At 38.8% G+C, this 16,092-nt stretch overlaps 2 protein-coding genes across 2 annotated transcripts in view; one reads left to right on the top strand and one right to left on the bottom strand.

Annotated features, from left to right (window-relative positions):
- LOC104128597 (probable acyl-CoA dehydrogenase 6) overlaps positions 1-8,073 on the top strand; it is a 79,861-nt gene extending 71,788 nt beyond the window's left edge. The window contains exon 8 of the mRNA XM_035896912.1: positions 7,963-8,073. Within this exon, the coding sequence (XP_035752805.1) occupies positions 7,963-8,073 (111 nt within the window). The remainder of the gene's footprint in view (positions 1-7,962) is intronic.
- A 1,595-nt stretch (positions 8,074-9,668) lies between these two features.
- On the bottom strand, positions 9,669-14,131 carry BET1 (Bet1 golgi vesicular membrane trafficking protein; the record flags this gene model as incomplete). The annotated part of the gene is made up of 3 exons (XM_035896920.1): positions 9,669-11,478; positions 11,992-12,048; positions 14,009-14,131. Coding segments are annotated over 3 exons (336 nt in total), but the record flags the coding sequence as incomplete, so codon positions are not given.
- Positions 14,132-16,092: the final 1,961 nt, after the last annotated feature.

Below are 16,092 nucleotides of genomic sequence, written 5' to 3' on the forward strand. Positions count from 1 at the left end.
GAAGGCAACGATGTGACAAAATTTGCTTCCATGGCTAAGCTCAAGGCAGGTCGCCTGGCCCGTGAAGTGACTGATAGCTGTCTCCAGTTTTGGGGAGGAATGGGATTCACCAGCGAGGTTCTGGTGAGCAGGTTTTACAGGTAAGCGAGCGAGTGGTGAAAATAGGGTATGGCTTTACTGAAATTTGGCTGCCTAAATGTACCGCTAGAAGATCACCCACTTGAAAAGGACACCAGCTCCTAGCTGGTGTGAATGGTGGTGTTCCACTGAATGCGTGTCACTGACGTTCACTGTGGATGCAAGGACACCCACAGTCCCATTGCCTTGGGGGTGGTGCGTGTGAGTGTCAGGATGTAGGCTGACTATTCCTTTGCCAAATCTTGGCTTTGCATTACAACTGGGTAGTTTGAACTACCCACAGGTTAGCTTGAATATCAGGTGAAAGAAGTAAACTCCATGTTTTGCCAGACAATAGGACAAGGGAAAAAAAGGGGAAGCCTACCAAGAAGTGATTTTTTTTCTCTTTGCTCTTTGTTTGCTTGTACTCTTGATTACAAGAAGAGAACTAAAGCAAAACAGAAGCTTTCTTCCAAAACCAACAAAAATCAGCTTTATCTTTTTCCCCAAATATATGTGTGAAACTGGAGTTCACCATCAGGCTCCTGCAGTAGTCTTTTCTGATAGCAGTCTCCACCTGATCAGACACAACAGATGATACCCTGTGAGATGTACAAGAGATGTAGCCGCTTCCAGCAAGTTGTTAGGTCATTAAAAGGGTACAGAGGCCTTTTTGCAAATTAAAGTCCCTTCAAATTTTACCATATATCTACTTAGAGCAAAGTTCTCTCTAAGCAAACAGTTTTCTTGGCAGCTGTTAGGAAAATTCTGGCCCCGGTGTCTTATATTCTGTAGAAGGGCCAAAATGGAACTTGCATTTTCTTGCAGTAACAGATTTCAGTTCAGCCTTTATATATATAACACCTAATCTAAGGTTAGGAAGATTAGTTTAAAAAAAATCTGTACAAAGCTTCTTTCTTTTTAGTAGGCTGAGTTACTTTTTCTATTTTAATAGCATTTTACGAACAAGAATGCCATTGTTCTAAGTCAGAGAGATCCCCAACCTTTTTTGACTTGTGGATGCCTGAAATGTGCTGGTGAAGGTACAGACTGCTGAAGGGTGGTGGTTTTAAGCCAGCTGTCAAGATGACGGTTTGTCTTAGGGTTTTTTTTTTTTCACAGCCTCTTTATTAGCAGCTAATGGTCCCTGGTGGTGCAGATGTTAAGAGCTACTGCAGTAGGCACTCTGAGTAAAATGAATCCTTGCCTTGAAGCGCTTACCATCAATGTAGCAATGTGACCAGGTTAATGTGTATGTGCTTTTATACAGCTTTGATTTGTCTTTAGATTTCCTAGCCCAGTATGTTATTGCTAACTGTGGGCAAGGCTTTTCTGTGTGAATTCAAGAGTGCTTTCTAAGCATATCAGCAGAGTCATGTTTTTCCTGAGAAGAAATCCGGGGTATTTCCTATTGGTATAAACTGTGTCAGCTGGCTAAGAAACATATCTTTCTGCCTCTAAAACAAACACTGTTGTAAATGAGGCTAAAGGTGGTGTGATAACTATACTCTAAAATTTTCTGTGAATCAGTAAAATTCCATCATGGAGTAACCGTAAGCTCCAAGAGGGGAGGAGTATTATCTAAATAAATAATTACAGATTCAAGTCAGAATCCTGTTAATCTGTAACAATCAGCAAAGCAGCAACTTCGCTAAAGCCATGCTTTTTTTGCACGGCAGTCTGAGTAACCATTCGCGTCACTCTGACACTTGTCAAGTAGCAAGCAGCGTAACTGCACAGCATGACATCTAGTCACAATGTACAAAGAATGTTGTAGCATAATCCTTACCAAGTTTCCAAGGAAATGTTAGTCTTTGACACGTCGGCCGCTATTCCTCAAAGAGCACACAGCATAGTGCATGATCAGTGCATGAAGTCTTTGAATTTTAGTGATTAGTGTTGGTGGGGAGATAATTAATAGACCCAGCACAAAACTGCCAAATGACTTTATTCACATCTGTCATTTTAATCATTAGGCTTTTAAACTTTGTAAAACAACTGACTTTTCTGAAGTGCAGTATTCTCTAGAAGGGGTATGATAGCTGTTTCACTGTGTGGGTGCCTACACTGGGCTGATTATATGCATAAATGTCTCATTTTCAGTTGTAGCGATACTGAGAAGGAGAATGGGTTTAAAAAAAAGTTCTCAGCCCAAATATCAAAGAGTTTAACAGAAAAACACTAGCCAATATAAAAAACAGTAAGAGTGGACTTTCCAGACTTTACCCTCCTAGCAGGATTCTGGAGAGGGAGAGCACCAGACTGGAGTTGTGTTTTTATTTTTCTCTCCCCTGTATGAAATGCCTCAAGGATATCATGACTTAGGAAAAATCAATGCTTGAACAAACCCACAATCTATATGAAAACCCCAGGTCATAAGAGATCAGAGGGAGGAAAACTTTTCGTAGCAAGTATACTGCAATTTTTCAGGCTTCGTAACATGAGTTTTAAAAAATTTCAGGTAGTGATGTCTATATTTCAATAATAATGATGTACACTTCAGCTGTTATAGGAGGAACTTGTCTGGCCTCCTTAAAAAAGTTTGGACTTTTTAAAAAATTGTTTCTAAGTACTAAACACTGTGCCTAGCTGCCGCCAGTTCTGAGAAGCTTTACTCTTGTGGGGTGTGATGGGGAGAATGCTATCATTCCTTTACTTGCTGCACTGTGAAAGACTCAAGAAAGCAGTAGTGGAAAATACTCACTACTCATGTGAAATAGATAAAAGTGTAAACAGCATGGCAAACGCACATAGCTGCAGAAGAAAAACAGATTTATCTTTTTCCCTCAACTATCACCTAGGTATTGCGACATGAAGTTTTAGCTGTAATTCAGGATAGTTAAAAGTCAAACTTCTATATCATTTTAAGTGGAATTTTTTTGAATAAGTAATGCATTTCCTTCTTACTAATTTTTTTATATTTCTCATGTTTAAATGTCAGTTGAAATATTCAGTTTCATTCTTTATTTCATTTTAAATTTTCTTTCATTCTCTACAAAGCATGTCTAAAATAGAATGAGTCTAGACAATTCTGGGTTTTTTTTAATTGGTCTCTGTCGTTATCACAATTTATGGTTGTACCAAATGAAACAAAACTTATCAATTTCTGCTGACAAAACCAATTTGTGCTGAAGTCAGTAGCTAACTGTTGGGACAAGACTTGACAATGACTTCTCAGTCATCTGTGAAAACAAATCCGTAGTTTCAACCTTTTTCTGCAGAGGTTTTGAGACAGATGCCTGCCTACCACTTTGGTTGACTTTTACCAACTCTCAGTACCTTGAGAGGGAATTTAGGAGAGGAAGCACGTGACATCTAGCTCTAATATGGCAAATCACAGAGGGCAACTGTACAGTGATGACTTTAAAGTGGAGTTATGCTCAAGAGCAGGCCAGGGTGATGCCCACCACTACTCAGGTGTCCCTTCAAAATGCCCCTTAGGGCAAACGGGCTGTGCCAGCCTGGCCAGAGTCCTGCTGCGCTGGGTGGTACCAGCTCAGACTTCTCCCTCTGGATCAGTGTCTCCTTTTGATGCTGCTTAATTTGGACAGCCTGTAAGCAATCTAGCTGAGTTTGAAGATGGGAAAGGTCACAAAATACTGAACTTGAGGGTACATCAATATGTTTTGTGGAGAAAAATCTTGCCAGTACTACAAAATACTAATTGTGAGGAAAAAAAGTCAACATTTTGTAATCGAGTGCAACTTGTCCTGAAAGGAAGCAGCATGTAAATGGCCTCCTGGGAAGCAGTGATACTCAGAGCCACATAAACCTTGGGAAGGATTTACCAATGGCCTCCCAACCAGGAAAGCAGGGAGCAGCATCTCTGAGGGACCGCTTTCACAAAGCCAGGCTGCTAGGGAAAAACCAGAGCTGCAGTCACCAAAAGTCACTTTCTTCCCCATGTCTGACTGGCACTGATCACTGCCAGAAAAGGGAAGGAAAATGACTTAGTTTATTTTCTCAGGACTTTAAAGCTATGTGAAGACAGCTGCACTGAAGATAGACAGTGCAGCAGGCTCCTGTCAGGGCGTTTGTGAACAGAAAGCGCTTTTTAGATCCCAATGCTGTATGGCTTTCAGAGGGAAATGTAGCATAGAGTGGCTCCCTCAGCAGGCGGGGCTTCTCAGCTACAGGTAGTAAATGGTAGTGGGATGCACAACTGCAAACACCATCACATTTTATCAGCTTCAGGCTACAGACAGATTTTGTGTGCCATTAGCCATGGCCTTAGCGCCTATATAGCACATCACAAGGTCAAAAGCTTTCCTCATGCTGTGAGATAGGTACCTGTCCCTACTTCACAGCTAGCGAAATCACCTGCAAGGGAGAGCTCAGACTGGAGCAAAGACCAGCCCTAATTTTTAGGATAACTGGGACCAAAATGTTTACAGGCAGGGTGATGGAAACAGCTTGGCTTGTGCAAAATGAGGGGTGAATGGCGCTCTGGATGCAGAGGGGTCATCACTGGCCAAAAGAGGAACATTAAACTGAAGGACTATACCAGATTATGCTACTCAGGAACGCAGTCAGGCTGTAAATTAGAATAAGAGCAATTTTGTTACGTGACAGGCTTCAAATTAGGATAGTCCAAGATTAAAGGGAGCTTGGGGTGGGTTTTTTTTGCTAAAGCAGTGCTTGATACATTTCTGAAGGAAGTTACACGACATGGTACCTATGGAGATGAGAAACTTTGCTTGATGATGTGGGGGGTCCTTTTTGTCCCTTTTGCTACCTAACTGGAATTACTGATAACCTGGACTGAGTTTGGTGGGTAGGAAGGGTTCCTCACCCTCTCTCATAAATACATTTTTTTTTAACAAGCATTGAAGAAATGAGTATTTTTTTTTAATCCATCAAAAAAAAATTGCTTTTTAACATTTATATCTGTTGATTTGGTTGAGTAGACTAAGTCTTACCATCTACAACTGATGCATGGAATTTCTTGAATGAGAGGAAGCTCTTTGCAGGGAGTGTTTTGTAGGGCCAGAACACAATGGTTAGGATTTATCCTTTTCCTCAGGCAAACTCCCACTCTCCAAGGAAAAGAGCATTCAGCAAGTGGCTAGAGGTTCGGTCCCTCAAAATGATACCTTTACATAACTGTTCGGTGCATTGCAGGCCGGTTCCTCACCGTCCTTGGCCAGGGTGAAGCCATCACAGATCGGTGCTCACCTCCACAGGGCTGCAGTTAGCGCAGGAGGTGCTGCTCTGGCAGGGGGGCAGCAACAAGGTGACTGAGGGATCGGAAAGCAAAGTGTTGCTCTGCTAGAACAGCAGCATTCCAGGCATAGCCTACCTAAAGCGGTACAATCCTAATACTTTATATATATTATTTATACGCTGTGTTAATAATGCATTGTTGATACCATATAAACTATCAAACCATAAATGTACCATAAATAGCTGATATACAAGCTTACTTCGCTATCTTCCCCAGCTTCCTCATAGAGTTCTTGGCAGGATGCTTAGACCCATGGTTTTGGTTTCTCATGCTGAAAGCAAGGGTCTTTCCCAAAAGAGGGTGGTTGTATTAACATCATTACAGTCCTTCGTCATCTTGATCCTCTTAAACCTCATCTGTCCTGTCTCCCTGGGGGGAGAGACTGTTGTTAGTCACCTGCCTGTAGATTCTGTAGGAAATATTCCTTATCTCACCCACAGAGACAAAAAATATAACCACCAGCAATTTTGTAAAGATGCACACAAAAAAAAAAAAAAAGTGAAAGGTGGTTTGTTTTAAAAAAACATGTATGTATATGTGATAACCTGACATGTCTGTCACACACCACCAAAACCAGATGTCACCACTGCCTACTTCTGACTTGATATAAACAAGGCACATGTGTTCCTGCTTGCAAATGGAGGATTTTTATCAGCACCACAGAGGAGTTAAGAGGCTTACTTACTTAGTGTTGCTACAGTGCTGTGAAGATGCAAGAGGCTAAGCATTGGTGGGGGCTTTCTGCAGCTTGAAAAAGCAGACAGCACTGCAGCACAAAGAACAAGTAACCTACCATTGCTCCAGCTCTGTGGCCTTCAACAAGGCCCATAGGAAGGTGGGGAATCTTCAGGTTATTGAATTAGGTAGAGGTAGTTTAGCAGAACTGTTTCAGTGTTCTGGATTTTTTTTTCTAATTCTCCCCAGAGGAGAAAAGAAATTTGTGAAGAAAGTTGCTTAAGATTGCAATAGTTTGTAGTCTGGCTAGCACAGGGAACTTAGCCAATACTGTTCAGGATGACTCAGTGATATTAATGGCAGTTTTTAAAGGAGTGTGATCAGAAATATCAAATAGAAGGTAAATAAACTTGGAGCAGCCATTCATTTTTAAAGCAGAGAAGCTTCATATACTATATACTGCTATACTATACTACTGTGCAATACTAATAGTATGTTATAATGCTATACCATACTAATATATAATACTAATACAGATTATACCAGCTCTCACATAGCCATTAGGGAGACCAGGGTGCTTGTTGGTTAAAAACCTGAATGAAAACTGCACCTTCTCCATACAGTTCTCCAATATCTCATGTACTGATTGACTCTTTTTACCATGCAGTTAAGCAAAGTTAAGTGCTGCAACAGTTTTTTGCTGCTGGCCCTCCAAAAGCTCCCTTCCCTCCTAAAATTCAGCTGCAGGCTTAGGCACCCGCATTGCAGCCCATCTCACCAGGAGGAGGCAATGGATGAGGTGTTCTGCAGATAACTGGCGTTTGTACGTAATGTGTAGGTTGTCTGAGCAGGCGATCCAGCAGAAAACCCCGGGAAGAGCCTGGGATGCTTTATATGCCAGTCCAAAGTGATCAGACCTAAACAGAAATCTCTATGGAATTCAACTGCAGGAGGTCTGGCTGGGCTTAAGCAGGGGCAGTTGTATGCTAGGAGAGGTTTTAACTTACTTTGTGATAAAAATACAGTGTTATGCCAAGTTAAGGTTATTTTGGAAAGAATCTGAAAATTAGACATGCCAAATTCTATCTATCTTGAGCGTTTTGATTTTGACTTAGCAACATCCCTGTACACAAAAGGATATTTTACGGTGCTGACAACACATTTGTCTGCACCATGTATGTACTTCTGTAAACAAGAGGTTTCAATGTAATAAAAGCAGCTCCATAATAAATGTATAGAATCAATGCATATGTACAGTTCTGTACTTGTTCCATCAGTATAGCATGTAAATGTTTAGATCTACTCTTTATGTTTCTACAGGGACTTAAGACTAATGTCCATAGGAGGTGGTACAGATGAAACCATGCTTTCCATCATATGCAAATACATGGAAACACTGCCAAGCAAGTGATGCCATCTCCACTCTTCCTTGAAAATTAAGCAAGCAAGAGCATGGGTTGTACTGCACGCTGAAGGTAACAGCCAGTACATGTTGCAAGGGTAAAATAAGTAGAAAACGTAACAGTAATTTTGCCAATGAACTGCTTATCAGGGTCTTTGGCCATCATCATTCTACGTGCTCTCCAATATCAAAGTTATGTTGCTGTGAAGCAGTCTGAAAGCATGTGGCCTCCTTCAAATGTTTTTTCCTTTTTTTTCAGTGGGTTGCTTTTTGGGGGGGGGTCTAGCAATCCACACTAAGCACAGAAAAAAAATGTAGTCTTTAATCAAGGTATCTCTACATTTTAGAGCATCTAAGCCACCAATTAAGAAACATAACCTCCACATGGATACAGCTATGATTTCCCTAGTAGCCTAATCTAATTTCAGTGTAACTTTGCTTTCAAGATCAATAATAAGGCACAAATTATTCCCTTCCATATTCAAATACTGGAACATTGATTTTGCGCTCAATTATGAGTACCTTCCCTATCTTTCAATTTTAGCAAGTAATCATCAAAATGAGCTCTCTCATCTTTGCCAAGTTCACGCTTACTTGTACTACACTCTGTTACGGATGTTTGGTGGTGGGAGTGGGGGTTGATTTTTATTTGTAGAATTCTACAAACAACTGTTTAGTCGCATCTGAAGCTTTTAGAAGCCTGAACTTCTGCAGTGAAGTATCATGTTTTGTGTGTAATTATTAAAAAATATTTTTTAAACCAATGTTAATATGAAAATTGTCTTATTAATTACTTAAATGAGATGGTACAATTTGTATTATATGCCACAGGCACCTTAAACCATAAGTGTATACTAACTATTTTCAAAATTACTGTGATTTGTTAAACAAAGTGTCTCACTGCTATATATCTGCCATGACAAGCATAAATTCTTAATTTGATCTTCTTTAAATCTTACTCTTTACATTTACTTGCGTATCAGCCATACCTTCAAAACCAACATCAGCAACTCTTGCTAAAGCAGCCATTTCAGTCAGAAGAGACAACCTGCCTTATTGCAAAAAAAAAAAAAAAAGCTTCAGTGGACTTTTCCTTGTAACCAACTGGATGTGTTAAGCATTTCTTAAGAAATCTTCGTGCTACTACTGTCAGGTTAACAGTTTGATAGTTAAAAGATGGTATTTTCTTCCACCTGGAAATAATCTGTATGGTTGCTAGGTAGAGGTTAAGTTACATGAAACTGAGAAACACGATATATAAATATTGTGTAAAAATTATGTACAAGCTTTCAAAACCAAGAATAAACATACCTGCAGGATTCCCATGCAGCTGCTATTAACTGCAACTTCGTAGAAGTACAATTAAATGCTACTAGTATTTTTCTATCATATCCACTGCATAGAGTATTTTATTCTACAAGATCATACTACAGCATCCTGAAATCTTGCTATTTGTAAATTTTAAGGATTGTCAGAGTAATACTTTTCTACCATAAAATTATCAGTAAAGCAAGTGCAGACGCTGAGGAAAATTCTAAGGCTGCAATGCCTGGTTTCCACCAGTTGCCATTCCCCTTCCCAACTGAAATATTCTCAAAGCAGTTTCATTTTATCAGAAACTTCAGGTTAAAAGAGCCGAACGGAGTGGTGTTTTAGCACTTAATTAAAAAAGCCCTTGTGTGTTTTCTAATAAACACAGAGATGTAGAAAGCTGTTTGGAGGCTTCATAAATTCCTTGTGTTTAAGCTTTCTCCCCATTCCCTGCCTTACCTAGACAAGTACAAAAAAAAAAAAAAAAGCCAACCCTCCTTAAATGAAGACACAGAAAGACACAAGGCTTAAGATTCCCCACCCAATGAATTTCCCCTCACTCTTCTGCACCACCAAAGAATGGCGGGGGGCGGGGGAGGGCACGGAGGGAAGAAGACCAAGTTCCTATTCTGCATTAATTACCTTTTAATCTAGTTTGACACTGAAAATGAAAATCCTGTTGGTTTCATACATGATCTGAAGGACTGGTAAAAGATTTTTACCAATACATGCTCTGTCAAGTCTTAATGGACACCCTAGTGTATTTTTGAGAACACAGATAGATAGGAAATGTATCAGCCACCTAACTAGCTCCATCCACCCATTTTTCTACTTTAGATACTTAAAAACGTTTTCGATGTATTGGCATGGCAGATTGATCATTAAAAAAAAAAAAAATCATGTCTAGAAATTGTACAGATACCATGTTTAAGAGCCAGAAACATATTTCTAGAAGATGATCAACTATCAGGGGAGTATGGCTGTCAAACAGGTATGTCAGTAATTATCATCTCACTTGTTACATACCTTGCACTCCGCTGTCTTATTAAAATTATACAAGTGCATCAATCTTGGATGGCAAACTATATCCAGTTGACTAGCTTTGGGATGCTATATTTGTTTAACAAGTCTAGCAATTCTCATATCAAGATGACGCATTATCCTGGTGTTAGTAATTAGATGTTCTGTTATTTGTAGAAGTATTGTAGACCTTTTAACAGTCAAAGATTAAATTGGCTAGAAATATTTGAGCTTTAATTACTTTTACGCATTCTGTGTGTTTTATATGAGATAAGTGATTTACACGTCACGCTTCCGTTTTATATGAAATCTAATGTGACAGAAATGTAGCATACACCTCCATTTCTTATTTTAATAGTGCTCCCCACACAAGTATAGCCCCTTAAATGCAGCGCCATTTCAAAAAAATACATTGGTATTCTACAGTAGAAAAGAATGCATGTAAGCAACACTAGCTAGAATACTACAGAACATTTTATTTGTCAGTTTGTATTTAGTTATTAATGCTATACAGTATTTCTAGAAAAGTTTTTCAAAATTGTAGATACAATTTCAATATCTAGGAAACTTAATTTTTTGAATGTTAAACTCAGCAATGTAATAGCTTCAACTATTAGAAACCAATTGGTGAGCCAAAGCTAAGTCTTAAAGATAAAAAAAACCTTAATATGATAGCACCTCCGACAGGTGCATCATAATATACTTTAATATAAAATCCAAAATCTCTGACCTCATATTTCAGACATCATGTGGTGTAGATTTAGGGATCATCACAGACTGAAAAGTAAATAGACTAATGGTAAAAGTTCTAGTGATTCAATGGAATCATTAAGTTTTAGATACTTTAAATATAAAGAAAACATTTGTACTGTGTCCACCTTAGTTGATCCCAATGATCAAAGGCATTTGCTTGAAAGAGCAGACGTGTAAGCATGATTTATCACATTTAAATAAAAAAAATCCAGTTTAACTTCTCCCCAAAACACACAGTTTAAGCTACTTAAACACATATACTATCCGACCTATCCACAAAAATAATTTTTGGGGGTACCACTATTACATTTGTTGGCTTCAGGTCAGCCTTTTAAAAATCCACAGATAAAACCAATTTAGAAAGGTCAAAGTATTCTTCATGCTTTTGCAACCTAGAAATCACTATATGCCTGCAACTGGAGCTCTAATTTAGAGCACAGCCCAGCATAAAACGCAGAATGAAAGAGAAAGCCTTGTAATTCTGCAATGACTTCATACCCAAACAGCTGTTGTTTTCTGTATTTTTTAAAAATCAATTCTAAAAACAATTTTCCCCTATTAAAAAAAACAACCTACTATGCTAGCAGTTTCTGCATATTTACAAATAATCCCCCCAAAACAGGGGATGATGGGAAAAATTCTGATACATTAAGAAAACTATATATAACATTGCATTAATACATTGCATTAATAGTTAATGCAATTTACAACTATTTCACTGTGTTTTATCAACAGAATATGCAACTTCAGATCAATGTCTTCATTAATTAAGGCTGCTTTATAGTTGAAATTACACAATTTAAACTGAAGGTAACATGCATCACCTCAGTTTAATAATCCAGTATATTACAAAAAAAACAAACAATGCAAAGAGCATCATGTAGCATAATAGCTTTGTCTGGCTTCCTCTGGAGAGTGTTCTCAGTCTGCCCATAGTTGCACCTAGAAGTCCACCCGTAGAGTCAAAATCATTATCCTACATTTAAAAACAAACAAACAAACCAAAAAAAACCATGTTACTCAAAAAGAAAAAATATCCCTAATGCTTGCTAAGTGCAGTTTCTCCTGTTTTTTTCAAATTTTCCAGAACTAAAATCATTTCAGAGGCAGTTTCTGAAAATTAACCAGGAAAAACTTTCGCCCACTTATCCAGATGGATGCAATCAAAAACTTCCTTATTTTTTGCTTCCCTCTTCTATTCTTAAATACATTTAAATATAGAACTGCCTTTTTAATAACAGTATACATTTGCTAATTGAAAACAAATAGTTGCATCTTAAGTATGAAGACCTTGGTTGTGCTTTGGAAGTAATGCATTTGCACATCTATCTTTTTGAACAGAAATACTGCTGCTGGATTAGTCATATTTTACAGTCAAAAACAAGGTGTCAACATTTTAATGCAAATGTGCGTACTGAAAGAAGGAATGCTTTACATTACTTCTTAATCTTGCCCCATATTTAAAGAAAGTTAGTGACTAAACACTTACCATTTCTGATAACATTTTATTTTGGTTTTTAACTTCTGTTCCAATTTCAATGGAAAGCTGTTTAAAAAAAAAAAGTAGTAAATATGAATAATCAGTTATACATAGGAGAAACCAATGTAAAATATGTAACATGAGTAGCATTTCCCCAGGTAAAATGTGGAAACAGTACCTGGTATTCTTAAAAAACAAAATAACACGTGCAGTATTCTGTCAGTAACAGTTGGGAAGGTAAATATTTGTCATTTGACTAGATGTGTCTAGAGTCACAGAAGGTACTCAATGCTCCTCCTCCTGGCTTTCTCCTTGAACAGAGAATTCCTTGTGAGAATTATTGCATGGACTTTCAAAAATTCAAGATTTCATCAAGTCTAAGTAGCAATTATCCATTTCCCGGAACAACTGTTAAAACTACTGGCACACACCACAGAGGACCATGAGCACCCTTTTTGACTGTGTTGCTGGAGTTGACACCTGTAAGCTGCTAACACTGTACTATAAACAGGAATTTGTGTTGTGAACTTGTCTATTCCTTCCCTGCTTCATGTCATGAAACACCAAGGGTGCAGCAGGTCAAGGCGGCAAGTTGAGTATGCAAGTGAGAGTCAGTCCAGAGGTAGTAACCAGGGTCAGCAACTGCCTGGAGATCACCCAGCACATCCACAGCAATGAGACAGGTCCCAGGTCAAGCCAGAAAGTCAAGTGTGCAGGTTAGCGTTGGGATCAGGGAGGTACGAGACCAGGCGCAGACAAAGCTGCAACACAGCTGCAATGCAGCAAAGGCAGGGGCCACCAGGAGAATCTCAGCTTAAGAGCAGCTCGCCAGTGAAACGGAAGAACCCCCACTGAGGCTTCTTAGCAGCTCTTCCTCCATAGCAGTTCTCATCAGCACACCAGCCTTGAACAACCGGCTCAGCTCCTAGCAGGGAGGGAAAATGTGCTCCAGGCCCCAATGCTTTGGATTAGCCAAAACCCGTATGGGTTTTGTGACCCAACCTAAATATCATTATTTCTTACTGCTGCATTTCACCACAATCTACCAAGTCAAGAGTGAAACATCAGGCTTCTAGGAAGATTATCTGAAGGTTATGCCATACTCCAAGATCCTTACATTGCACTAAAAGATGCAACTGCAGAAAGAGCACACATGCTACTCCATGGGACACTATCAGCCACACTGTAGACATACCCTGGGACACCGATTTGAAATACGATGTACCAGAGAAGGAAACGAGAAGTTAAGTTCTGTAGCAAAGGTCAAAGCTTTTCTTTTTACCTCCTTAACTTATTCTAAATTATTTAGGTGGATAATCTCTTAACTTAAACCTAAGGTTTTATTTTCTATTTGAGACTAAACAAATTAACTTTAAGCAACAGGATATTATTAGCAATAGAAATTTGAATGAGTTTAGGCCTAAGAATTCATCGGCTTGTACTACATACATAGAAACAGCAACTATTGCTAAGAACCTATTTTTAAAAAATCTTAAGTTGTTAAGAAAAAAAACCCACACAATTTTAATCACAGAGCTGTCTTTCAGTTAGACTTGCTTGAAAGAAGTCCTCAGTCTCTGGAAGGAATCAGAACCATTAAAACAACAAATTTCTCTATATTAGCCTGCTGTTTCCAACAGCTGTTTTTACATTTCAGATTTATCAGCAGAAGCTGATGGGCCATAATGGTAGCACCAAAAACAAGTAGTCCATTTTCTTAAATGAACCTGAGCCAGCTTACTGACCTAAACTCAAATTTTCTAGTTTCTGCAGGGGCAGTAATTCATTCTGTAGGACAATAAGCTGTAAGTAACACCACAGCTGTCCTCAAGATTAGCAAAAAAGGACCTCTAGCTAAAAATCCAATTAAAGGAAGAATCAGTTATACAAATGAATGATTACCCATGTTGGTTGACAATAATTCTTTCTTGTATTAAATTTATGTTTTAAACTAAGTCTACTGCTTCACTGGTCCATATAATTTAATTCAATAAATGTGACAATACCACTATAATTAAATACTTACTGATTTAATGGCACTGACTTTTGTACGCAGACTTTCTGTTAACCTTTCATTTTCTTCTTCATAAACACTGTATCCACTATTGGTATAGCCATAGTTACCAGTAGGCGCTCCATCGCCTATAAACACAAGAGTCAGTAGTTAGACAGAAACCACCACTGGAGCAAGTGCTCTTCACATGTGGAGAAGCTCTCTTGCCATTTAAAAAGGCACTTCCTTAATGTCACCCTCGGCAATCAGGAAGAGGCACCGCATGTTCCTGGGATAGAGATTCAGTCTTTTTCAAACGTTTCAGTTATCTTTCTTTATGCAAGTCAAAGATGGAAAACTGAGGAATGGTTGTAATTTAATACTATAAAATTTCTGCCCACATAGTGTTTTCAGATTACTTCTATGGAAATCAACCTAGGCATTATATGGAGATGTGAAGGGACCACTGAGGCTACTACACAGAGCAGTAAACCTAACTCAAAATAGGACCGTTGAGATCATTCTCTAACAAAGACAAATACCATTTGCTCACACCCGCATTTAAAGGAGAGAGCATACTCTGATCTTTACATGTATTTCTCTACAAACAAGACCTCAGACAAGAAGCCAGGCCTCTGAGCAGAACACTCCTATCTGTCACCATTCTGCCACGCTATTCCCATTACTGCCTTTGCTTTTTGGGTGATGGAGCTTCAGGACTGTTACCCAGAAAACTGCCTTGGCAGAGGAAGCAGAGAAGGGAATGAAAGCTCCTCAGCTCCACACATCCACTTCCTCCAACCTCTAATGAAGATCTCCTACAGACAACAGTTGGACAGCAGCACAGGCACGGGAGAATTAAAGCCACGTCCTGTCAAGACAAAAATCAGTCTTAGGCCTCAAATCAGAGATTTGAAACCAAAGAAGAGAGACCAAGACTGAGAAAGGCAAACAAAAAAGAACTATTATATAGTTTACGATAAAGATCCTACTAGATTAATTCAACTAGCAATCCCACTATAACATTAATCAATATTTATATGGCTAGTCAGAATGCCACACTAAAATTGTCTGAATGCCTTTGGTTCAAAAATTCCTCTTCAATGCAATTTAAAGATGTTTTGTGTTTGGGTGCCTTTTTTCTTAAAAAAAACACCAACCACATTCACGATAAAAGCTCCGTCTCAAACAGTTTCACTGTGTGCTTGGTATCTATGATATCAAGATTTTAAAAGAAAGATTATGATGCTATTTTCATAATAGATATGATGTTAACCCATAAAGCTGTTCTTTAAGTGTAAGTAATAACAATTTTTTAGTTTGTACTTGTAAACTGTTCTAATGTTATTCTGTAAATTAAGCTAACGACAAATTCTCAACAAGGCTGGATGAAATGTATGTTTCCATTTCATCACAGCGGGAGTCGAGAAGTTCCCCCTCCTCCCAGTCAGAAGTACCAATTGCCAAGTATAGGAAGTTGACTAAAATGACGTCATTTAGAGAGTCAGGGTTGTTCCCTTTGTCTTGTTTTACAAAAGCATCAAAGTACAGCACTTCCTACCAAATGACGCACAATTCTGAATATGTTTGTAAGTACCATATAGCTTCAGGCCAAAATACCATAACTAGTGACGCACAATTCTGAATATGTTTGTAAGTTAATATACCATATAGCTTCAGGCCAAAATACCATAACTATGACTATTACACAGACTGTATAATAACAGATGTGAACAACTGCTCCAGAGCTTTCAAACAGGCACAGCTACTTTTACATACGTAATAGAAAGCACTGTGTAGAAGCCTGGCTACTGCGTTTACAGGAAGGACAGAAACCTCAGCATGGCAGTTCTATGGGCTGTCTTTGCAATTCTTTGTTGACAGGATGTGCAATGTGGACGTGACCCTAACACAATCACAGGCTAAAAAAAGAGGTACCAGGTAGCTGGTGCCCACAGCAGAAGTACTGGTGCCCAGCTTCTATGTCCAGCCTACTAAACAAGGAATTCTGGACTGACAGTTGAAATGGCAAGGGAAAGCAGCAAATTCTACTGCAGCTGGTAAAAGCCACAACAGACATTTAAGACTTTTGCTTGACCTGCCAGCAGATTAAGTAG

The sequence above is a fragment of the Egretta garzetta genome, unplaced genomic scaffold (genome assembly GCF_000687185.1).
Source record: "Egretta garzetta isolate BGI_Z169 unplaced genomic scaffold, ASM68718v1 scaffold30, whole genome shotgun sequence".
Classification (NCBI taxonomy): Eukaryota; Metazoa; Chordata; class Aves; order Pelecaniformes; family Ardeidae; genus Egretta; species Egretta garzetta.